The following is a 26,281-nucleotide window of genomic DNA, read 5'->3' on the forward strand; positions in this document are numbered from 1 at the left end:
GGGACGGATCCGTCTGACGTTGACACAATATGGTGCAATTTCAAACGGATCCGTCCCCCATTGACTTTCAATGTAAAGTCAGGAGTTAATATACCATAGGATCGGAGTTTTCTCCAATCCGATGGTATATTTTAACTTGAAGCGTCCCCATCACCATGGGAACGCCTCTGTTAGAATATACCATCGGATTTGAGTTACATCGTGAAACTCAGATCCGACAGTATATTCTAACACAGAGGCGTTCCCATAGTGATGGGGACGCTTCTAGTTAGAATATACTACGAACTGTGTACATGACTGCCCCCTGCTGCCTGGCAGCACCCGATCTTTTACAGGGGGCTGTGATCAGCACAATTAACCCTTCAGGTGCCGCACCTGAAGGGGTTAATTGTGCGTATCATAGCCCCCTGTAAGAGATCAGGGGTTGCCAGGCAGCAGGGGGCAGACCCCCCTCCCTCCCCAGTTTGAATATCATTGGTGTCCCCCCCGGCCCCCCTCTATTGTAATATCATTGGTGGCCAGTGTGCGTCCCCCCCGCCCTCCCTCTATTGTAATATCATTGGTGGCCAGTGTGCGGCCTCCGTCGGCCCCCCTCCCCCCCTCTATTGTAATTTCATTGGTGGCCAGTGTGCGGCCTCCCCTCTCCCCCCCCCCCCGCACGATCATTGGTGGCAGTGGAGATTCCGATCGGAGTCCCAGTTTAATCGCTCTGGGGCTCCGATCGGTAACCATGGCAACCAGGATGCTACTGCAGGCCTGGTTGCCATGGTTACTTAGCAATATTACAATATTAGAAGCATCATACTTACCTGCTGGCTGCTGCGCTGTCTGTGTCCGGCCGGGAGCTCCTCCTACTGGTAAGTGACAGATCATTAAGCAATGCGCCACACAGACCTGTCACTTACCAGTAGGAGGAGCTCCGCCGCCGGACACAGACAGCGCAGCAGCCAGCAGGTAAGTATGATGCTTCTAATATTGTAATATTGCTAAGTAACCATGGCAACCAGGCCTGCAGTAGCGTCCTGGTTGCCATGGTTACCAATCGGAGCCCCAGAGCGATTAAATTGGGGGCCGCACACTGGCCACCAATGATATTACAATAGGGGGGGGGGGGGGGGCGCACACTGGCCACCAATGATATTCAAACTGGGGAGGGAGGGGGGTCTGTCCCCTGCTGCCTGGCAGCCCCTGATCTCTTATAGGGGGCTATGATACGGATGACAGCCCCCTGTAAGAGATCGGGTGCTGCCAGGCAGCAGGGGGCAGTTATGTACACAGTTCGTAGTATATTCTAACTAGAAGCGTCCCCATCACTATGGGAACGCCTCTGTGTTAGAATATACTGTCGGATATGAGTTTTCACGAAGTGAAAACTCATCTCTGAAAAAGCTTTTATGCAGACAGATCTTCGGATCCGTCTGTATGAAAGTAACCTACGGCCACGGATCACGGACACGGATGCCAATCTTGTGTGCATCCGCGTTCTTTCACGGACCCATTGACTTGAATGGGTCCGTGAACCGTTGTCTGTCAAAAAAATAGGACAGGTTCCTATTTTTTGACGGACAGGAACACGGATCACGGATGCGGCCTCCAAAACGGTGCATTTTCCGATTTTTCCACGGACCCATTGAAAGTCAATGGGTCCCCGAAAAAAAAACGGAAAACCACGGCCACGGATGCACACAACGGTCGTGTGCATGAGGCCTTCCACCGCTGATTGCAGTAGGTAAAAAGCTGTCCATCACTAGCAGCAGGATGGAGAGAGAAGCTCAGGAATATCAGGACTCATCAGCATGCAATGGAGCTGTTATGACTTAGAACAGCATAAAACTGGTAACAGATTCCCTTTGCAAAGCAAAGCTCTTTTTTTCAAAGGCCCTTTTGAAAATTAAAGCTGCAACCTCAATGATTGCTGAGGGCAGCTAGTCCACTTCTGGTTTTCACTAGTCTCCAAAAATCTCCTTCTCAATTTGTATATCCTTGAGGTAAATATGTAAAGGGACAACACGATTGAAACCTTGAAATATGTTAAGGGTTTAACGCCTTCACGCTCCCTGACGTAACTGTACTGTAGATCAGTGATGCATGAGGCTCACAAGCTGATATTGCTCAATACACAGAAAGTGCTGACTGTGTAAAATAGCTGATACCTAGCTACAATGACCAAGATCAGAGGTCATTTAACTCTTCAGATGCCGCAGTCAATAGTAACTGTGGCTTTTGGGTGGTTGGAGGGAGAGGATGATCATAGCCCCCATTAGGAAATCATGAAGTTTAGTTTGGTTGCTATGGCAGCCTGAGGCCCTGTTAAGTGGCCCAGGCCTGCCATAGCAAACTGCCTGCTAAGCCTTGCCTGCCAGGGCTTAATAGGCAGCTAGTAAAACTCCCATAGACTGAAACAGTATACTATTGTAGTCTATGGAATAACTGATCAGAGAATTGTATTTTAAAGTCCTCTATGGGGACCAAAAAGTACTGTAAGAAGATAAAAATATTTTTAAATATTTAAAAAACTAAATATTACATATTAAAATTATCCCCTTTCTCAATTTACATACAAGAATAAATAAACAATAGAAAAATAAAGATAATTGGTATAACCACATGCAAATATGTCCTAACTATTAAAAAATATAAATATTTATTGCGAGCGGTAAATTCAGTAATGAAGAAAAAATATAAATGTCTGAATTGCCTTTTTCATTGCCTCGCCCCCAAAAAATTTCATATAGTGATCAAAAAGTATGTAACCCAAAATGGTACCAGTGAAAACTAGAGCTCATTTTTTTTAGCACACAGTGATTTTTTTCCTCTTTTCATAAAAGAAATGGAAAATAAATGATACTATTAAAAAAAAACTTAAAAAATAAAATTGGGCTCTTGGAAAGCAAATAGAAAAAGATCAAAAATGAAAATTGTCTGGGTCCTGAAAAGGTTAAATATAGTTCAGGAATAATATGTTTTTAATAAATAATCTTTTGGTTCTATTAAAGTTTGTGAATGTGTTATCTGTGTGTGATCTGCACTAGTAATTCGTTTTTTTTTAAATATATTTTTCAGTAAAATATTTTTATTTTTTTACCAACAGATTGTAAAATTATGGGACATTGAAAACTTTCTTAAAGAAAATGGTGAGTCTGGAAATACAATCATTTGCATTATTACTACAAAAACTATACCTGCTACAATAGTCAATGTCACGTTGCCTTCATTAGGACAGTTAAAACCTACAACCTAACATCAATTTGAAATGTGAAAACCAATGTTTCGTATAACCTTGTTTGCCCCTTAAAGGGGTTGTCCCATCTGGAAAACCCTTACTCTCAGGTCATGATCACATTGCAGATTTTTTTTATCCAAACTGTCAGGAAAGTTGATTCGCTGTGAAGCCGAATTTACTCACACTTCATGGTAACAAATCTATTTTGGAAATGGAGGTAAAAAAACAATACATACTCACCTCATCCATTTGCTTGTGGAGAGGCTGTCGCAGCCATCTTGGTTGAAGATGCAGCGCAAAATCATTGCGAGGGGTGACATGTACTGTAACATCACTACACCCGGCCAGAGTGCTGTCGTGGTGATGTTACATGTCGCCCCGCAAGATTTTGTGCAGTTTCTTCAATCAAGATGGCTGCAACGGCCTCTCCGTGAGCAAATGGATAAATTCAGTATTTTTTTTTATTTTTTAACCAGATTAGTCCCTGAAAGGCCTCAATTGTAGAATCAGATGCTGCGATCAATGTTGAACATGGCATCTGAGAGGTTCAATGATGGGGGGGGCGGTGCAATTGCCACTTCCCGTCATTGCGCCCACTACATACAAAGGAATGCACTTTGTGACGAAGTAACTCGTCATGAATCGAATTTCTTTGAATCAAATTTTTTCATAACTTCGCTCATCCATCAGTAGCTAGAATGTTTACACCATCTGTAGCAGGGGACTATAAGAATCAGGTTGCCTCTTGGGTCCTTCCCCGTTTCGGGCAATACCCACTATCACAGCTTCCTTGAGTGAACCGGGAATGCTCCCTCGCAATGCTCCAGTAAACATCTCCAACATGTGTGATAGGAGGAGACCTTTATACTTTTTAAAAATCATCCCATCCTGGTGCTTTCTCATCGGGGAAGGACCACAGTACCTCCTCTAACGCCTCCAAAAGGACTTATCCAGAAATTCTGTATTTTTACTAGAGCATTAAGGCAAATGTATTGCCTTAACATGTTCCTCAATACAAACCCCGTCCAATTGTCATTTGGAACTATGAAGATCTTTATAAGGCCTCATGCACACGACCGGTTTTTTTTTAAGGTCCGCAAAAACGGGGTCCGTAGGTCCGTGATCCGTGACCGTTTTTTCGTCCGTGGGTCTTCCTTGATTTTTGGAGGATCCACGGACATGAAAAAAAAGTTGTTTTGGTGTCCGCTTGGCCGTTCGGAGCCAAACGGATCCGTCCTGACTTACAATGCAAGTCAATGGAGACGGATCCGTTTGACGTTGACACAATATGGTGCAATTGCAAATGGATCCATCCCCCATTGACTTTCAATGTAAAGTCAGGAGTCCCTATTAATATACCATAGGATCGGAGTTTTCTCCAATCCGATGGTATATTTTAGCTTGAAGCTTCCCCATCACCATGGGAACCCCTCTGTTAGAATATACCATCGGATTTGAGTTAGATCGTGAAACTCAGATCCGACAATATATTCTAACACAGAGGCGTTCCCATGGTGATGGGGACGCTTCAGGTTAGAATATACTAAAATAACTGTGTACATGACTGCCCCCTTCTGCCTGGCAGGTGCTGCCAGGCAGCAGGGGGCAGACCCCCCCCTGTATTTAACTCATTGGTGGCCAGTGCGGCCGGCCCCATTTAATCGCTGGGGCTCCGATCGGTAACCATGGCAACCAGGACGCTACTGCAGTCCTGGTTGCCATGGTTACTTAGCAGTTTTTAGAAGCATTATACTTACCTGCGAGCTGCGATGTCTGTGACCATCCGGGCGCTCCTCCTACTGGTAAGTGACAGGTCTGTGCTATAAGCAATGCGCCGCACAGACCTTTCACTTACCAGTAGGAGAAGCGCCCGGCCGGTCACAGACATCGCAGCTCGCAGGTAAGTATAATGCCTCTAAAAATTGCTAAGTAACCATGGCAACCAGGACTGCAGTAGCGTCCTGGTTGCCATGGTTACCGATCGGAGCCCCAGTGATTAAACTGGGACTCCGATCGGAACTCTCCGCTGCCACCAATGATAGGGGGGAGATTTTAATTAGAAGGGGGAGGGAGGGGGGGGGCCCACTGACCACCAATGAATGGACAGTAATACAGGGGAGGGAGGGGGGCCCACTGTCCACCAATGAATCTACAGTACAACAGGAGAGGATGGGGGGGGCCCACTGGCCACCAATGAATGGACAGTAATACAGGGGAGGGAGGGGTGTCCACTGGCCACCAATGAATTTAAAACTGGGGAGGGAGGGGGGGTGCCCCCTCCTGCCTGGCAGCACATGATCTCTTACAGGGGGCTATGATACGCACAATTAACCCCTCAAGTGCAGCACCTGAGGGGTTAATTGTGCGGATCACCGCCCCCTGTAAGAGATCGGGTGCTGCCAGGCAGCAAGGGGCAGTCATGTACACAGTTCAAAGTATATTCTAACTAAAAGCGTCCCCATCACTATGGGAACACCTCTGTGTTAGAATATACTGTCGGATCTGAGTTTTCACGAAGTGAAAACTCAGCTCTGAAAAAGCTTTTATGCAGACGGATCTGCGGATCCGTCTGTGTGAAAGTAGCCTACGGCCACGGACGCGGATGCCAATCTTGTGTGCATCCGTGTTTTTTCACGGACCCATTGACTTCACGGACCCGTTGTCCGTCAAAAAAATAGGACAGGTCATATTTTTTGGACGGACAGGAAACACGGATCACGGATGCGGCTGCAAAACGGTGCATTTTCCGATTTTTCCACGGACCCATTGAAAGTCAATGGGTCCACGAAAAAAAATGGAAAACGGCACAACGGCCATGGATGCACACAACGGTCGTGTGCATGAGGCCTAATACAAATACAATTCTCTAACAATGGAATAGTCATCCGTAACAAACCCCCCACCCCCTCTTGTTTTAATTTCCAATATTCTAGATGGGCCCTCTTGCACCTTCTAACTAACAGACAACATGCATTCTCCCTTGTCTCAAAAATGTTTTGGCTAAGAAAACAGCATTTATGGTCTGCCATCTGTAATAAATGGTCTTTTAATTTAGCTTGGGCCTCCTGCCATGCAGCTTCATAAGCACTCGAGGTTTCACAAACAAATAATTGCTCAATGTCTCTTATGTGTCTGAAGAGTGTTTGTGAGCACCTTAGAGCGCGATTTGTGGTGGCTAATCCATTGGGTATATAGTACCCGGACATATGGTTTTATAGCATCCCAGACTACTCCACATACTCATTATTTCCTCAAGATCTTCCCCTTCATTTACTAACTAAAGCCAAAAAGGCTTCTGCCTCCAGGGCTTTTCCCCCACACTGACCTCCATTTTCAGTGTTAGGCTACTTTCACACTAGCGGTAGCCTTTTCTAACAGGCTATTTCGGCGGGGGAACAGCCTGCCGAATTCGTGCTACTGCAAGTCCACTGTGCTGGCGGAAGTCCACTCCGGCCCCATTCAGTATAATGGGGGCGAGCCAGAGGTCCGACCGCAGCACGGCAATCAGACAAAAACGGCAGCATATTGTAGTTTTATTCCAGCCACCTCTTGGCATGTTTGCCGTGCTGCATTATAATGAATAACAGACTGCCGGAACAGACTGCCGGAAAAGGCTACTGCAAGTGTGAAAGTAGCCTTAGGCTACTTTCACACTAGCGTTCGGAGCGGATCCGTCTGATGTTTCATCAGACGGATCCGCTCCGATAATGCAGACGTTCGCATCCGTTCAGAACGGATGCGTCTGCATTAAAACTTAGAAAATTTTCTAAGTGTGAAGTTGTCTGAGCGGATCCGTTCAGACTTTACATTGAAAGTCAATGGGGAACGGATCCGCTTGAAGATTGAGCCATATTGTGTCATCTTCAAGCGGATCCGTCCCCATTGACTTACATTGTAAGTCTGGACGGATCCGCTCGCCTCCGCACGGCCAGGCGGACACCCGAACGCTGCAAGCAGCGTTCAGGTGTCCGCTCACTGAGCGGAGCGGAGGCTGAACGCTGGCAGGCGGATGCATTCTCAGTGGATCCGCCTCCACTGAGAATGCATTGGGGCCAGACGGATGCGTTCGGGGCCGCTCGTGAGCCCCTTCAAACGGTGCGCACGAGCGGACACCCGAACGCTAGTGTGAAAGTAGCCTTACATGTATTGGTGAAAGATCCAATAAGCTCCTAGGTAGGTATTTCAAATCAGACATACAGTACAGAGCAAAAGTTTGGACACACCTTCTCATTCAAAGAGTTTTCTTTATTTTCATGACTATGAAGGCATCAAAACTATGAATTAACACATGTGGAATTATATACATAAGGCTACTTTCACACCTGCGTTTAGGTCGGATCCGTCTGGTATGTGCCCAGACGGATCCGCACCTTTAATGCAAACGTTTAGATCCGTTCAGAACGGATCCGTTTGCATTACCATGAACAAAAAAAAAAAAAAAAAAAATATTTTTTTTTTTTTTTTGTTCATGATAATGCAAACGGATCCGTTTTGACTTTACATTGAAAGTCAATGGGAGACGGATCCGTTTGAAAATTGAGCCATACTGTGTCAACTTCAAATGGATCCGTCCCCATTGACTTCCATTGTAAGTCTGGACGGATCAGTTTGCCTCCGCACGGCCAGGCGGACACCTGAACGCTGCAAGCTGCGTTCAGGTGTCCGCCTGCTGAGCGGAGCGGAGGACAAACGGAGCCAGACTGATGCATTCTGAGCGGATCCGCATCCATTCAGAATGCATTAGGGCTGGACGGATCCGTTCGGGGCCGCTTGTGAGCCCCTTCAAACGGAACTCACAAGCGGAGCCCCGAACGCTAGTGTGAAAGTAGCCTAACAAACAAGTGTGAAACAACTGAAAATATGTCATATTCTAGGTTCTTCAAAGTAGTCATCTTTTGCTTTGATTACTGCTTTGCACACTCTTGGCATTCTCTTGATGCCTTCAGTGTGAATCTACAATTTTCATAGTCATGAAAATAAAGAAAACTCTTTGAATGAGAAGGTGTGTCCAAACTTTTGGTCTGTACTGTATACAATAAAACATCTTAAGACCCTGTTGGTAAATCTATTCTGGATAAGGAGTTATGCAGACTAGAGAAGCATGAGAACTGTCGAGTATGTGGGTGTCTAACACCCCATCAAAAAAGTCTTGTTCCTTTAAAAGCTTAGGCAGTGAAGTTTCTTACAAGTTATGTGGAATTGCCCCAGAATGGAATTTCTTTTATGGATGCAGATACATTGTATAGCAATAAAAAATAAAAATAAATATTATATACAGAGCAGGAAAGGCAAACAACTCTGCCTTCTGGGTCTATACTGTTAGAATGATAATAATAAATAAACAAACAGGATAGCTTTATGGATTAGAACACTAGCACCACATGAGTTGGTAGTCACGAGCAATCCACGGTTCCCGAAGAACCCCTACCATATTCTTAAACATCTCAGATAGGGTCTCAGATAGACATCAACCCCACTTGTCTGTTCACAGCACCCCGAACTATACATAAGTTGAAACAAAAAACAGAAAACGAATAAACACAGCTACGCATTTCCCATGCAGGGGATAAACATCATTTTGTGTTGGGCTGTGAATGAAGATGTAGGGGTCTATGCAGTGTCTGACAGAAAACGATCTTAGGGATAATATACAGTCACAATCAAGAGTGAGGGACAGTTTAGGGAAAGGCTAGAAATAAAAAGAATTGTGTAGAATAGGGAAAGGGTTGGCTGAGGCTGGGTGTACCTCCTAGCATAGCTGCAGCTGCTGCAGGACCTCAAAAGCAGCTACCCGCAAGAATTTTTTTTTTACCATTTGAACATTTTTTTCCCATTTTCTTCTCAAGTGTTGGTGTGGGATAAGCTCAATACAACTATACAACATGTTTTTTTACCATCCAGAGGCTAGATAGAGTTTTAAATCTTAGTGAACACCTGAAATAATAGTTTGGAATCTGGGACAGAACATCTCCAGACAGTTATTTTATTTTTTGGTTTGGCAAAATAGCAATATATGTACATGTACATTCTGGAGGGTGGAGTTTTTGAGTGAAAACATGTGAAATACTAGTCCGAAATCTGTGGCATGGCATCTCCAGACAGTTCAAGTTTTATTTATTTATTTATTTATTTTTTAAAATAGAAATACAAGTCTGCAAAGTGTGTTTTCATCCAGAGGGTAGTGTTTTAAATCTCTGAGGAAAAACATATGAAATACTAGTCCCAAATCTGTGTCATGGCATCTGTATACAGTTCAAGTTTTTTTTTGTTTTTGGGTTGTTTTTTTGCAAAAAATAGCAATACAAGTGTGCAACAAATGTTTCACAATACAGATGGTAGCTTTTAAAATCTCTCAGTGAAAAAAACATAAAATACCAGTTCAAGTGTTGGTGTGTGGGGGAAATAATCTAGACAACTTGTGTTTTACACTAAAGCAAGCTTTGTTCTGAATCTGCACATTTGAACACACATAAGACATTAGGACCGAATCTGTTAGTGGCGCCAATACTGCATTATTTCAAAAATAAATTGTCAGTGCGGTCTCCCCCCTCCCTCCCTCCCCAGTATTAAATATGAGCAGTGCTGCCTCCCCCTCCCTCTATTCATTGGTGGCCAGTGCGGATTCAAAGTATTGTGATCAGTGCGGCCTCCCCTCTCTCCCCCCCGCACTGATCACAATACTTTGAATCCGCACTGGCCACCAATGAATAGAGGGAGGGGGAGGCCGCACTGCTCATATTTAATACTGGGGAGGGAGGGGGAGACCGCACTGCTCATATTTAATACTGGGGAGGGAGGGGGGGGGAAGACCGCACTGCTCATATTTAATACTGGGGAGGGAGGGAGGGGGAGACCGCACTGCTCATATTTAATACTGGGAGGGAGGGAGGGGGAGACCGCACTGCTCATATTTAATATCCGCACTGGCCACCAATGAATATAGAGGGAGGGGGGCCGCACTGGTTACAATTAATACTGGGGAGGGAGGGGGGGCCGCACTGGCCACCAATAAGTTAAATACAGGAGGGGGGGGGTCTGCCCCCTGCTGCCTGGCAGCATCTGCCAGGAAGCAGGGGGCAGTCATGTACACAGTTCTCAGTATATTCTAACTTGAAGCGTCCCCATCACCATGGGAACGCTTCTGTGTTTAGAATATACTGTCGGATCTGAGTTTTCCGAAGTGAAAAATCAGATCTGAAATAAACTGTTATGCAAACGGATCCGTTCTGAACGGATGCAAGCGTTTGCATTATAGGAGCGGATCCGTCTGATGAAACATCAGACGGACCCGCTCGAACGCTAGTGTGAAAGTAGCCTTAGTCTGAGCACCTGTCTGAGCTCTTTAAAGACACTTATCCACCCCACAGGGAGTCAAACGCCAACTACTACCATGGGCAAGACCAAAGAGCTGTCAAAAGACACCAGAGACAAAATTGTGGACCTCAACAAGGCTGGAAAGGGCTACGGGGCAATCGCCAAGCAGCTTGGTGAAAATAGATCAACTGTTGAAGCAATTGTTAGAAAATGGAAGACGCTAAAGAAGACTGTCAGTCTCCCTCGGACTGGGGCTCCATGCAAGATCTCACCTCGTAGGGTATCACTGATGATAAGAAAGGTGAGGAATCAGCCCAGAACTACAAGGGAGGAGCTGGTCAATGACATGAAGAGAGCTGGGACCACTGTTTCAAAGGTCACTGTCGGTAGAGCACTACGCCGTCATGAACAAGGAAAGTAACACCGACATCAGCTTTTATAAAAACAGTGAACATAGCAAAAAGTTACATCCCCTCAGCCCGTAGGCTGAGACCCCTGAGTTACATAGCACGGCGCCCTCAAGTGGCGCCCATGAGGCCATGCAGGGTGTGTAGCTCGGTTCCACAGCTCTTCCAGCTTTCCAGGAACCAATCTTCTTTTCTCTGGACGATATCTGGATAACCAACAGCAATCTGTCACTTTCAACAGTGATTCCGCCCACTCCAGCTCACACTTACACCTGGATGCCACTGGATTCTGTCTTCCAGCTCTTGTGTCCCTGAAAAGATGTCTGCCAAGCTCTATTTCCTGCTTCTTGTACTGGTAGATCACCACACCTCTCTATGCATATTCAATTACTTGCAGTATGTTAGCTGTGTGGGGAAACAGCGGCCTTCTTGTGGCAAAATGCAGAATTACAGTTCTAATAAAGTAATGTGTACAGAAGCAGTATGAGCTGTTTCTCCTTCCTACATGATATTGATTAATAGAGATACATTGTGGATCAGTTTGCCAAGATCCCTTTTTACTGGGAGAATTTGATCTTCCAGCACCCAACTCTGCCTTCAACCTCTGTGATCCTCTCATTAACCTTTCTCAAGTCCTGTCTGATAAATGAGACATTCTATTGTAAAGTCCCCATGTGCAAGTTCAGAATCACCAGTGCCTTGCTACAATGGGTGACTGCCATATAAATATATTTAATAGTGGGTTATTTTCCACTGAGAGGCGATGAGACAGGAAGCACCAACTGAGGACATACCATGTCTCTTGTCATGGTTAGGCTCCTTTTTGCCATGTCAGCACCCATCTCCTCCTCCAGTCCCAACATCATTATGCACAACCGTCAGCACAGCCTCAAGTGCAGGGGTAGTCATAGGGTCTTCATCTCGCACTGTAGCAGAGGAAGTATGTGCAAACAGCTCAAGTTGTGCTGCTACATCTGCCATTTGGTGGCGGCAGTGTGGCCAGAACACACTCTTTGCCGTCCCTCTCCTGCTTGCCTGTGTGAGTCATGGCTGCTATCTAGTAATCTGCTGATGACAAGGTAAGTGCTGTGCCAGCAGGGCAGCTGCAATGGGTGGATGCAAGACGATAGACAGATCACAATTGCCTATTGTGAATGGTGGCACCTGTTGTTAGCCTTAGTGGCCAGTTTCACAATTGCAGGATTTTATTTATTTAATTATTTTTTATTTCAAATAGATATTGACGGGGAAAATTAAAAATAACCACAAAAATTCTTTAAAAATATGTTTAACTTAAAAAAATGATTTTGACAATAAATTGTTTCCTGATGACTTATTCCCTGTTTGTGTGGCCAATTAAGGGGACATGACTCTATATGGGGGCCTCATGCTGTATTGGAGGTATTTAAACAGCATCTCTCTGTATGGGGGAATTATGTTGGAGCGCTTAAAAACATCACACTGTGAGGCATGTATAGAAACATTCTACTTTGAGGAAACACTTGGGGTGGGGGCTCTAAGACAGCATCATACTGTGTCAATGGCACTAAGTGCATGATTACTGTCAGTAGAGAACTAAAGGGACATTTTTATGTTGTTTTGGCACTCAGGGGTATACTCATTGCTGAGGGGTACTAAGGGGGTATTCTTAGAAGGTGTTGGGCACTATTACTGCGTGAGGTCACAAAGGGGACTGGGTGGCATTGGGGGTGTTAGACGCATGACTTAGTGTAAAAAAAAATAAAACTGCCGCGGCATGCTACCCTGATGTTGTCACTCTGCAGGTTTTTAAAATGTTGGGAGGTATGCAGTATTATAAATGCTGCTAGTTATAGAAATGCGTCCTGGTGACAGATCCTTTTTAACAACATTTACGCCAAGGGTGTAGCCACCAACATAGCATCCATGGTGGCAGATGTGGTGCCCACAGCATCAGGGGTGCCTGGCCTGGTAGACAATGAGACAAAGAATGGAGCTTGCACAGCATTACTTACATTGTGTGTAGTGCATCCTCCACATTCCCCTTCTTTCTGTTTGCTGAGGAACATCAGTATGATCTTCCAGCCGAGGATTAGAGTGGAGAGGGATGGGGAGGACTTGCAGGGCTTATAGTCCCATCTGTGCTGTGTTCCTCTGCTCTACTTCATTTCTCCAGAACTTTCATCAGAGCTTAAGATTCCCTCCATGCGGTCCTTCAATGGGGGTCATGTAATAGCATCTGTCAAGTCTGGACACTGCCTGCATAGATCTATCATAAGGTTAGTGTATGTATGAGTGTATACAGGGCCGCTGATAGAAATTATGGGGCCCCGTACAGCATACATGACGGGGCCCCCTTCAGCTCCACCCCCTGATCCCTCCTTCAGCCACACCCCTGGCCCCGCCCTTGGCCCCTCCCCAGACGCCGCCTTGAAACAACATGCAGATTTGTCTACAAGTGATATTTATTTTTCTCCAGCCAGTTATAAGTTTTATTATCCAAAATAAATACTGTTTTCAGATGAGAACAGACCTCTTTAATATCAATATGTAATAAAAAAACATTAATGAATAAATGAAGTGGTATTTTGAAAAAATTAGGAAGATTAAACAAATGATAAAGGTGGAAAAAAAACAACAAGCCAGGTCTCGTTAAAGATAGTTTACTGTAGACAACTCAACTACAGTGGGGTAGCCAGGCCTGAAATAATAATTAGAGTGAGCCTGCAGACAGTAGATCTTGACCCCCCCCCAAACAAGTACATTCATACCTGTTATCCTGATTCCTGGCCCCGGGACAGAGTCACTTCCTCCTTCACTGTAGATAGACTGTAGTAGTAGCGCTGGCTGCTGTGCTGTCTGCCTCCCTGGATTCCTGGATTCGCTGCCCGGAGTGTCACAAAATTTTTTATTTTTTTTCCTTTCTTCACTGCCAGTGGTGCTTTTCCTTCTCTCACTCTCTTCCCTGGCGCCGCGGAGGGAGAAGAATCACTCCGCGGCGCCAGGGAAGGACAAGCTGGCCGGGACTTGATTCTGCAGAGCAGACTGAGCAGAGCAGAGGAGCGGGCGCGGGAGAGAGAAGAGAAGAGATACTCTTCCGCGCCCGAAACAGAGGAAATAGTCCCTACCTGCTGCCGCATACAAACGGAGCAAGCAGGCAGGTACTGAGCGGCGATTTAAAAAAAAACAAAAACGTAGAAAGCAGGGGGGGGGTACGACGGCGTTTGACTAGCGGTCAGGGCTGTGGAGGTTTTTTTTTTTTTTTTTTTTTTTTTTTTTTTTTTTAGAACATTAATTGGTTATGTCGAGGCTGCCCGGGCCCCCCTGCCAGCCGGGCCCGGTACAACTGGGCCAGCTGTACTGGCCTATCAGCGGCCCTGAGTGTATAGAAGTTTGTGTAAATGTGTTTTCAAATGTACAAACTTGTGTGTGAATGAATATAACAGTGTATATACTGGTATTTAAAAAAAAAAATTGTGTGTGTGTATGGTGCTGTAATTGTAATGCGTAGGAAAATATGGAGCTGTCTGATTTACAGTAATAGTACAGTAGTAAAAAATATCAGTGAGTGGAAAAAGGCCAATAAATCGCTAAATAATTAGAATAGCTTTTATTTCCATAAGTGAAAATGCACGGGAAATACAATTCATTCAATTCCAAATCAAAACCGTAAAAGTGAAGAAGAAGGAATATTTGGCTGTTCAAAAAAAATACCAGTGCCAGCATTTTTCTGTAAAACTCAAAAATTTAATGTATGAACTGAAAAAGTTAGAGATTTCAGTTTCCTTTGAATTACTGACCTAATATTTCGTGGCAGTGGCCATGTTGCATGGAGTCGACCAACTTCTGGCACCTCTGAACAGGTATTCCAGTCCAGGACGATTGAACTACATTTCACAGTTCTTCTGCATGTTTGGGTTTTGCTTCATAAACTGCATTTTTTATGTCACCCCACAAGTTCTCTCATGTGATTGAGGTCAGGGGACTCCATTACCTCAATCTCGGTTGCCAACCTTCCGTTTAAATTTTCTGGACAACTGAACTAAAAATCACGGACAACCCAAAATGTTTATGGACATACACAAAACCCCTTTTTAGAGACCACGTCCCTATTGCACCCCGTCAAAATGCTCTAAACATAATGCCCTTGAACCACAAACACCCCACAAGTGGTTATCCAGGAGTTAGAAATAAAATATGGCAGCAGCATGTGGGGAAAAAACACAAGTTTCAGCTGTTACATTCCTGTCACTCTAGTCTTAGTCCTTTGGTTCTATTGCTGCAGTGATGATGCATGTGACGGTCTGGACTTTCTGGCATCATTTCTGCGGCCATGTGAACTAAGACTGACAGCGATGTAACAGGCAAGTACAGTGTTGGTGATGTGCATGTTGGTGATGTGTATGGGTATGGCATGTGACCATTGCAGCCTATCGCTGTCCTCAGCATTAGACCACTGATTGGTGATTGGCTGCAGCGGTAACATGCCATATACCAGTAAGTTCCCGCTGCAGTTTGTAAACAAGCAGCCCCATGATGCGAGCACTCAGAAGAGCAGTGTAATGACAAGTACTCGCTCCATTCAAGTGAATGAAGCAAGTACTTGTGATTACACTACACCACCACTACATGGGAGAGTACAGGCAGTGTAAAGAACACTGAGGGTAGGTCATTAATATAAAGAGGCTACACAACCCCTTTAAATACATATTTGGATGGACATTACATACAGCTCTACAAAACATACAGGGTAATACAGCACCACATACCTCTTACATCCAGTGATGTCTCCTCTGATGTGGATTTTCTCTTTCCTCATCTTCTTGTTTCGACTCAGACCTTTATCAAGAGTTCTTTCAGCCACATCTTCTCTCTGTAGAGTTTGCATACAGACATCTTAAGTTCCTCACTTTTCTATCATCCTCATTCTGGTGCCCCAGCCCCCAACAGAGTTATCCAGCTGCTACCCTAAATAAAGTGCCAATTGTGTGCCCCAATGCCCTCAAATACTATACTGTAGAAATAATAGTGCGATACAGATAGTCGCTTTGTAGTAACAGTGCTCCCCAAAGTCCCACTAACACTAATGATTCTTACCAGGAGTGGCCTCATTAGTAATAGTGCCCTAATATTGATACTGCTCCCCGAAAATCCCCCTGTTAGCAGTAGTGCCCTCCACATTGTAATGATAACACCCCCAATAGTACCCCCGGTAGTAGTAATAATGCCCCATCATAGAAATAATTTTCCTCATAGTGCCTCCAATTGTAATAAAGCCCCCCATAGTGAGCAAGCATTAAAATTGCCCTCAAAGTGCCCCCAGTTTTGATAAACACCCCCATAATGCTCCTAGTAGTAATAAAACCACCACAGTGCCCCCAGAAGTAATAAGGCCCCTCTATAGTGCCCCGGTAATTTTAATGCTTCCATATAGTACCTCCAGTAATTATAATGCCACTGTAGTTTAAATAACCCCTATAATGTCTCCAGTAGTTTAAATAGTCCCCTATAGTGCCTCCAGTAGTTTAAATTGTCCCATATAGTTCTCTCAGTAGTTTAAATAGTCCCCTATAGTGCCCCCAGTAGTATAAATAGCCCCCTATAGTGCCTCAAGTAGTTTAAACAGACCCTATAGTGCCCCCAGTAGTTTAAATAGTCCCCTGTAGTGCACTCTGTAGTTTATATAGTCCCTTATACTGCCCCAAGTAGTTTAAATAGCCCTCTATAGTGCCCCCAGTAGATGAAATAGTCCCCTATAGTGCTCCCAGTAGATGAAATAGCCCCCTATAGTGCCCCCAAAAGTTTAAATAGTCCCCTATAATGCCCCAAGTAGTTTAAATAGCCCCCTATATTGCTCCCAGGAGTTTATATAGCCACCTATATTGCCCCAATTAGTTTAAATAGTTTTTTAGCTAGTCTCCCTAAGATTAGCTATTGTTTTATTTCAGTAGTCTCCAAGGCATTGCTCCCGCTTAGTCAGAATCCTACTCCACACTGATGAGGGGCAGCACCCCAAAACAGCTGTCTGTGGATGGATAACTGGATTAGGTCTTCCCCTGTCATGTCCTTAAGGCTTCTAAAAGAGCTGGATCTTGACATATAGTGCCACACACACTGCCCCCTTTTAGTACCCCACACTATGCCCCCTCATAGTGCCACACACTGTGCCCCCTTTATAGTGCCCCACTTATAGTGCTCTGGAAAATAAAAATAAATACTTACCTGAGTCCTACTCCGTGTCGCAATCCGCAGTGTAGGGCACACATCTCTTCCAGGTCAGCCTGCATCTGTCCCGGTGCAGGTGGCATGCTGCAAGATGATGTCATCCCACACACACACAGGTGTGATGACATCATCACATGTGCCTGCACCAGGACAGAGAAGTCACAGGCTGCAGGCTGGCCTGGAAGAAGCCTACAGCCTATATAATGCACGGTGGCTGTGACCACAGTATTCACGGCACATGTGCAGTAAATACTGAAGAAAATTCACGGACGGGATTGTTTTCTGCCAGACGCTATAGAAAAAATACCCTGGTTTTGCAGGCTGCCCGTAAATCTACGGACGGTTGTCAAACCTGACCTCAATCCTGTTTGTCTGTACTCAAGATGTTGTTCGCTTACTGGTGTGTTTTGGTTCATTGTTGTATTTCTTCTTCAACGTAGGGCAACATGATCTCCTCAAGTACTGTATTTTTCACCCCATAAGACGCACTTTTTTTGCCCAAAGTGGGGCATAAGTGCGTCTTATGGGGCGAATACTAATGAACGTTCATTAGTACCGAAGGACTGGGAAGCGGTGAATGCTCTGTACTCACCACTTCCTGGTCCTCGGCTGTCGGCTGTGCAGGGCTGCACACAACGTGAGGGCGATCTGTGACAACATGCAGTGTGCGCCAGTTCACAGAGCACAGCAGGATGCAGAGGATCGCGATGGTGAGGAGCGGTGGCGTCTAGGAGCAGGAGAGGTAAGTTATTTTATTTGCGCTGATGGCTGGGAGCTGACATATGGCTCGGGGCTGACATGAGGGCTGATAGCTGACATAAGGGCTAATGGCTAACATAAGTGCTGATAGGTTGCTGACATGAGGGCTGATAGATGGCTGACATGGGGCTGATAGATGGCTGATATGATGGCTGATAGATGGCTGACATGAGGGCTGATAGATGGCTGACATGAGGGCTGATAGATGGCTGACATGAGGGCTGATTGATGGCTGAAAGTTGGGGGGTTGATCTGAGGCATTGGGGGCTGATCTGAGGTCTAATTGACATTGGGGTCTGATTGGGGCTGTAAGCTGAGGTCTGATCAACATTGGGGGTCTGATTGCTGGTCTGACCTGAGGTGTAATAGAAAATATTTTTTTCTTATTGTCCTCCTCTAAAACCTAGGTGCGTGTTATGGGCCAGTGCGTCTTATGGGGCGAATACTAATGAGCGCTTCCATTATGGAAGCGCTCATTATTACCGGAGGATCAGGAAGCGGTGAAGGCTCTGTACTCACCACTTCCTGGTCCTCGGCTGTCGGCTGTGCAGGGCTGCGCACAGCGTGAGGACGATCTGTGACCTTACGCTGTGACCGCCGGTTCACAGAGCACAGCTGACAGCAGGATGAAGAGGATCACGATGGTGAGGAGCGGTGGTGTCCAGGAGAAGGCTAGGTAAGTGGTTTATTTTATTTTATTTGCACTGATAGCTGGGGGCTGACATATGGCTGGGGGCTGACATATGGCTGGGGGCTGACATATGGCTGGGGGCTGACGGATGGCTGGGGGCTGACGGATGGCTGACAGGAGTGCTGACGGATGGCTGACAGGAGTGCTGACGGATGGCTGACAGGAGTGCTGACGGATGGCTGACAGGAGTGCTGACGGATGGCTGACAGGAGGGCTGACGGATGGCTGACATGAGGGCTGATGGATGGCTGACAGGAGGGCTGATGGATGGCTGACATGAGGGCTGATGGATGGCTGACAGGACGGCTGATGGATGGCTGACATGAGGGCTGATGGATGGCTGACAGGAGGGCTGATGGATGGCTGACATGAGGGCTGATGGATGGCTGACATGAGGGCTGATGGATGGCTGACATAAGAGCTAATGGATGGCTGACATGAGGGCTGATGGATGGCTGACATGAGGGCTGATGGATGGCTGACATGAGGGCTGATGGATGGCTGAAAGTTGGGGGGTTGATCTGAGGCATTGGGGGTCTGATCTTAGGTCTCATTGACATTGGGGTCTGATTAGAGCTGTAAGTTGAGGTCTGATTAACATTGGAGGTCTGATTGCTGGTCTGACCTGAGGTGTAATGGAATTATTATTTTTTTTTCTTATTGTCCTCCTCTAAAACCTAGGTGCATCTTATAGGGCGAAAAATACGGTGTTTTGGTATATTCAAACTTATCCATGATCCATCGTATGCAATAAATAGGCCCAACACCATGGTATGAGAACCATCCCCATATCATGATTTTTGCACCAGCATACTGTGGCATGAATTCAGTGCTCGGATGTCATCTGACATGTGGTCTGTGATCACTAGGTCCAAAAAGAACAATTATGCTTCCATCAGTCCACAAAATATTGCACCATTTCTCTCTGGGCAAGTCAATTTGTTCCTTGGTAAATTTTAACCTATTCAGAACATGTCTTTTTGTGAAACAATTGGACTTTGCAGGGAGTTCTTGCTAGTAACTTCGCTTCACTTAATTGTCTTCTGCTTGTAGCTGTACTCACTGGTCTTCTTTGATCTTTCTAGAGGTGATCATTGGCTGAGCCTTTGCCATTTTGGCTATTCATCAATCCATTTGAACAGCAGAACCTCACTTCCTTCTGTGTCTTTCAGGTCTTGGTTGCCACTTTAAGGCATTTGAGATCATTTTTGCTACGCAGCCTATAATTTGCTGCACTTCTGTATTTGTTGTCCTTCTCCAATCTACTTGTTAATCAAAGTATGTTCCTCATCAGAACAATGTCTGGGACGACCCATTTTCCCCAGTATTTCAGAAGGAAATGCACTATAACCAACATGTGCAACATTTGCCACCCTATGGCCTTAAATAGGGGCCACAATTGACACCTGTTAATCTACAGAAAGATTGACTGCACCAATTTAACTGCTCACTGCTATTATTTTGAGCACGCAGTAATTATTGAATTATTCAGAATGAGCGGCATAATTGTTGGGTCTATTTTTTCTTATTACTCTTCTACACTTACAAGTAAATTATATGTTATGTAGAAATACTATATCACTCTACAAAAACTGATTTATCGGGCTAATGATGTTGGACTGCTATTTTTTTGAACACTACTGCATGTAAAAGATTGCATACTCACCACTTAATTTCCACTTAAATATTAATGTTACTTTAACACTAGCATTGGGTTTGTCCAGCAGGCTGTTCCAGATGCTGCGGCTTTTGTCTGACTGCCTCTCGGCATGTTTGCCGTGCTGGGACCATATCTCCCGTCCGTCCCTATTATAGTGAATTGGGCCGGGCTGGACTTCCGGCAGCACATGTGTGCAAGTGTTAGTACCCTGCTGGAACAGCCTGCCTGACAAACCTAACGCTAGTGTGAAAGTAGCCTTAAATGCTGATTCTCCAGTAAGTACCTCTGGTCTGTGTTTACACAGCCTTTGTGACAGAATGGGTAAAACATTTTAATAAAGGACAATTGAAAAAACTATTTTTAGCCCAAAATTTGTAAAATGCAATTTGTTGCCCCAAATTGCGGTTCCCAATGCATAGAACGGCTGCACAACGGCCGTGTGCATGAGGCCTAACACTTAATTCCCTTTGTTTGGCCCAGAGATGTCATTTACAGGAAATCTAAGATACAGTCAGGTCCATAAATATTGGGACATCGACACAATTCTAGCATTTTTGGCTCTATACACCATCACAATGGATTTAAAATGAAACAAACAATATGTGCTTTAACTGCAGACTGTCAGCTTTAATTTGAGGGTATTTACATCCAAATCAGGTGAACAGTGTAGGAATTACAACAGTTTGCATATGTGCCTCCCACTTGTTAAGGGACCAAAAGTAATGGGACAATTGGCTTCTTAGCTGTTCCATGGCCAGGTATGTGTTATTCCCTCATTATCCCAATTACCATGAGCAGATAAAAGGTCCAGAGTTCATTTTAAGTGTGCTATCTGCATTTGGAATCTGTTGCTGTCAACTCTCAAGATGAGATCCAAAGAGCTGTCACTATCAGTAAAGCAAGCCATCATTAGGCTTAAAAAACAAAACAAACCCATCAGAGAGATAGCAAAAACATTAGGCATGGCCAAAACAACAGTTTGGAACATTCTTAAAAAGAAGGAACGCACCGGTGAGCTCAGCAACACCAAAAGACCCAGAAGACCATGGAAAACAACTGTGGTGGATGACCGAAGAATTCTTTACCTGGTGAAGAAAACACCCTTCACAACAGTTGGCCAGATCAAGAACACTCTCCAGGAGGTAGGTGTATGTGTATCAAAGTCAACAATCTAGAGAAGACTTCACCAGAGTGAATACAGAGGGTTCACCACAAGATGTAAACCATTGGTGAGCCTCAAAAACAGGAAGGCCAGATTAGAGTTTGCCAAACGACATCTAAAAAAGCCATCACAGTTCTGGAACAACATCCTATGGACAGATGAGACCAAGATCAACTTGTACCAGAGTGATGGGAAGAGAAGAGTATGGAGAAGGAAAGGAACTGCTCATGATCCTAAGCATACCACCTCATCAGTGAAGCAGGGTGGGGGTAGTGTCATGGCGTGGGCATGTTTGGCTGCCAATGGAACTGGTTCTCTTGTATTTATAGATGATGTGACTGCTGATAAAAGCAGCAGGATGAATTCTGAAGTGTTTCGGGCAATATTATCTGCTCATATTCAGCCAAATGCTTCACAACTCATTGGATGGCGCTTCACAATGCAGATGGACAATGACCCAAAGCATATTGCAAAAGCAACCAAAGAGTTTTTTAAGGGAAAGAAGTGGAATGTTATGCAATGGCCAAGTCAATCACCTGACCTGAATCCGATTGAGCATGCATTTCCCTTGCTGAAGACAAAACTGAAGGGAAAATGCCCCAAGAACAAGCAGGAACTGAAGACAGTTGCAGTTGGATCCTGGCAGAGCAACACCACGGATGAAACCCAACATCTGGTGATGTCTATGCGTTCCAGACTTCAGGCTGTAATTGACTGCAAAGGATTTGCAACCAAGTATTAAAAAGTGAAAGTTTGATTTATGATTATTATTCTGTCCCATTACTTTTGGTCCCTTAAGAAGTGGGAGGCACATATGCAAACTGTTGTAATTCCTATACCGTTAACCTGATTTGGATGTAAATACTCTCAAATTAAAGCTGACAGTCTGCAGTTAAAGCACATCTAGTAGAGCCGGACTGGGGGGCGGGAGCCTTTAGGGGAGGCGACCATGACGGGGGGGTGGTTAGCGAGACCCCCCCCTTCCTTCTTCCCGGGGTAGGGATTGGGGGTTTGCGTTAGTGGGGGTGGTCAAGGAGTTAAAAGGAGTGGGCAGCAGCCGGTCAGGGGCCATTTTGTGATAAAAGCCCCCACCCACCCGCCATGGAAAAGTGGGGTATGGGTGAAGTGGAGAAGTGGGGTGAAGTCAATGGGCAAGGGAAGATTGTCACGGCAGTACGGCGGTGGGAGGTCCTTGGAGTCGGTGTGTTTTGAGGGTAATGAGGATGGGAGGGCCCTACAGGTGGGGCTAGACTCCCAGGATTGTTGGGTGGATGTGGTAGAACTGTCAGGGTGACCCATCAGGGGTGCCTCCGAGCTAGTGGTCAACGGCTGGGGGTAAGTTGGCTCACCTTCGGCGCGGTTTTTTGGTTTAGGGCTTCAAGGACCTCCCCCTTGGAAAAAGATGAGGTTACAGTGTTATAATATTTGATATAATACTTTATGTATGTTTGTAATAAATAGGCTGCTGTGGCCAAAATGAATCCAATAAAGCAGTGTCAGTGTCTTTATTGGGGTAGAGAGGGTTGTGGGAGGCAGATGGTTAGAGGTGGGTTGGTGGTATGTCTATAGGGGTCGAGTGGTATTAACCAGTACCTCCGTCATGTTCGTTTCATTTCAAATCCATTGTGGTGGTGTATAGAGCCAAAAATTTTAGCATTGTGTCGATGTCCCAATATTTATGGATCTGACTGTATTTCAAATCAATCACACCATTCCTTAGTATTTCATAATAGATTTCCATGGGCAGGACAAGGGACTTTAGAACTTTTTTGTTCCGGAAATAAATGGTGGTTCTAGATAACAGACAGCACCAATATAATCTTACCATATGTATCTATGACATAGATTACCGTATTATTTTGACTGCAATTCCCCTTTAAGGGTACCTGCATATGGGTGCTGGTGAACGTATATAAAATCCACATGTATTCGGATTTACGTGCGTTTCTGCACCATATCCGTACCAAAATCTGCAATTTTTACCAGAGACTTTTGGTGCAGATTAGATATAGTTTTGCTGCAGATCTCACCCAGCATTGGAAAAGGGTGTAATCTGCATTGAAAACCGCAAACATAACTGACATGCTGCAGATTTGGAAATCCGCAATGCAGGTCAATTTCCGCACAGAAAGAAATCTGCAAAGTGTTTTGTGTAATCTGATACATTTGCTGGTACTGTGCTATGCTGTGTTTTTTCTGCATGGAAATCCGCGCTGAAAAAGCGCACGTATTCCGCAATATGTGCAGGTGGCGTAAGGCATCCCTGTACAAATATTGTCCCACAATAAAAGCATAAAATGATAGCACTCTCCAAAATCGTCTACATCAGTCTAGGAAGTGTATTGGTGCGAAACGGCCGTTGACGCCTATTATGCTTGTGTGGCATCCTGCACCTCCACTGCTATTGTACAAGGTATTTTTGTCCGAGAATAAAGACTAATGCGGATGATTTTGATGATCATCATCATTTTATGGTTTATTTTTGGGAATATTTAGTGAACTGTATTTGAGATAGAGCACCACCGTCAGTCTGCCAGAGGCCCTTATTCCACCACATTTACTCCTGTTCCAATGTCAGGCGGTGTCATCCAATTCTACTCTGTGTTCCTGTACACATATAGACCAAGCAGAATTGTCATACTCTTTATGAATTTGTAATATCCTGGCCATACTTTCTCCTTGCCTTCAGATGAACTCAGTGGAGATTCCATGGACATTACTGCTGAAGATGATGAGTTTATAAAAGTAAGCGATGAAGCAGAACTAGCAGAGGCTGAACGAATGATCGAAGAAGATGATGACATTAAGATTCAAATCAGAAAGGCACGACAGATTGCAGAAATGACAATGAAAGAGTGTTTGGTATTTGTACCTGGCGAGCATGAAACTGAGGATCATGAAATGAATACAGAAGGCGACGATCAAGATGACTGGCAGGTAAAGAACCCCCTCAAAGTGATAAATACTGACAGGATTTTTTCTACGGCTCTCTAAGAGCTCATGCACATGAACGTTGTTTGGTTCTGCATCTGAGCCACATTTTTTGCGTTCACTTCATTGGGGCCGCAAAAGATGCAGACAGCACTCCTTGTTCCGTGGGGCCACAAAAAATAGAACATGTCCTATTCTTGTCCGTTTTGCATTTGCGGAATGAACACAGGCAAGATACGTAGCGGTCGTGTGCATGAGCTCTAAGAAAGATATGACTGTAGTTTAAGTGGTTATCCCACAAATTAAATCTATATATTTGATGCATACCAGTATTTTAAATATATAAATGCAGAAAAACACTGCCGTGCAGTGTAATTTTCAGCCCTTTTCTCTTTTTTAACTTACCTCTGTAAGTAACTTACTACTGTGGGTGGGGAGAAGCTCATCCTTTGTGACAGACACCTGTAACTCCCAGGAATGCATTGAAGTCAGCTATTGTTAAAAGGGTATTCTGGTAGGTAAAAGTTAGGATAGGGGATAACTTTTACCTACTGGAATACCCCTTTAAAGGCAGTGTTCAGATATCTAGAGTCCATCTGATGGGTGTGTGAAGTGTGTCCATGTAATGGATTATAAATGCAGGTTCTGGGCCTGATTCACAAGCCAGTATTTCATGCAGGGTGCTGTGTTTTGAATGCAGCAAAAAATTCAAAAACGCATGGTGTTTTTGCAACAACATATCTGTGTTTATGCTGCATTTTCTTCCAGCAAGGGACAACACACAGCAGACTTAGGGTACTTTCACACTAGCGTTATTCTTTTCCGGTATTGAAATCCGGTAAAGGGTCTCAATACCAGAAAAAAACGCTTCTGTTTTGTCCCAATGCATTCTGAATGGAAAGTAATCCGTTCAGTATGCATCAGGATGTCTTCCGTTCCGTCCCTTGTACGGTATGTGACCAGACAAAATTCTGCAGCTTGCTGCAGTATTTTTTCCAGCCAAAATTCCGGAACACTACCGCACTTGCCGGATCAGGCATTAATTTCGATTTTAATGTATTAATGCCGGATCCGGTACCAAGAGTTCCGGAAATTGGCGCATCCCTGGATCCGGTTTTCCGGTCTGCGCATGCGCAGTTCTTTCTAGCTTTGAAAAAATTTAATACAGGATCCGTTATTCCGGATGATACCGGAAAGACGGATCCGGTATTTCAATGAATAAGTCTAACGGATCCGTAACTGGAAAAAAAGATATCCGTTTGCATACGGATTTCCGGATCCAGCAGGCAGTTCCGGCAACGGATTCTAACAACGCTAGAGTAAAAGTACCCTTATATTACATTAATGTAACTCAGTTTTGTAACTAATGTAATTCAATGTTGCTGTGTGTGAGTTGCCTTTTTTCCCTTTGCTGGAAGGAAACACAGCATAAACAAAGATATGTTGTTGCAATTTCTTTTTTTTTTAAGCGTTTTGTTAATTTTTTTTACGTATCCAAAATGCAGCACAGCTGCGGGTGGCAGCATCCTCACGTTTGGTGACTCTCCATATTGCTTCCTTTGCTGGCTAGACAAATTTTTCCATCACATTATACGCTTCTTGTTTCCAAGGTTACGACCACCCTGCAATCCAGCAGCAGGGCCGTGCTTGCACACTATAGAAAAAACCACTGGCCTCTCTGGTGGCCGGGACTATTGAAGCCACCGATGCTGGATTGCAGTGTGGTCATAACCATGGAAACGTGATGTGTATAATGTGATGGAAAAATTTGTATAGCCAGCAAAGGAGGCAATATGGACAACCACAATACATTAGTATGTGGCTTGTATTAACTTTCTCTACATGATACATGTCATTTGCTGAAGTCAGACAACCTCTCAGACATACCTTATCTCTGTGTTGGCTACAGTCCTGGTTTTGATTCACAATC

The 26,281-nt window shown here is 44.7% G+C and overlaps 1 protein-coding gene across 5 annotated transcripts in view; it reads left to right on the top strand.

The window, feature by feature from the left end:
• The window catches only part of LOC121002311 (NFX1-type zinc finger-containing protein 1-like), a 317,735-nt gene that overhangs the window by 202,401 nt on the left and 89,053 nt on the right, over nt 1-26,281 (top strand). For 4 of the 5 annotated variants that reach the window (XM_040433711.1, XM_040433713.1, XM_040433712.1 and 1 more), the window contains one exon: nt 3,092-3,132. In XM_040433711.1, coding sequence (XP_040289645.1) covers nt 3,092-3,114 — 23 coding nt within the window. In that variant the 3' untranslated portion in view covers nt 3,115-3,132. Of the gene's footprint in view, nt 1-3,091; nt 3,135-24,109; nt 24,358-26,281 lie in introns of those variants that run through there. The other variant, XM_040433710.1, reaches the window with a different exon arrangement.

Source organism: Bufo bufo, chromosome 5, assembly GCF_905171765.1.
Source record: "Bufo bufo chromosome 5, aBufBuf1.1, whole genome shotgun sequence".
In the NCBI taxonomy this organism is placed as follows: Eukaryota; Metazoa; Chordata; class Amphibia; order Anura; family Bufonidae; genus Bufo; species Bufo bufo.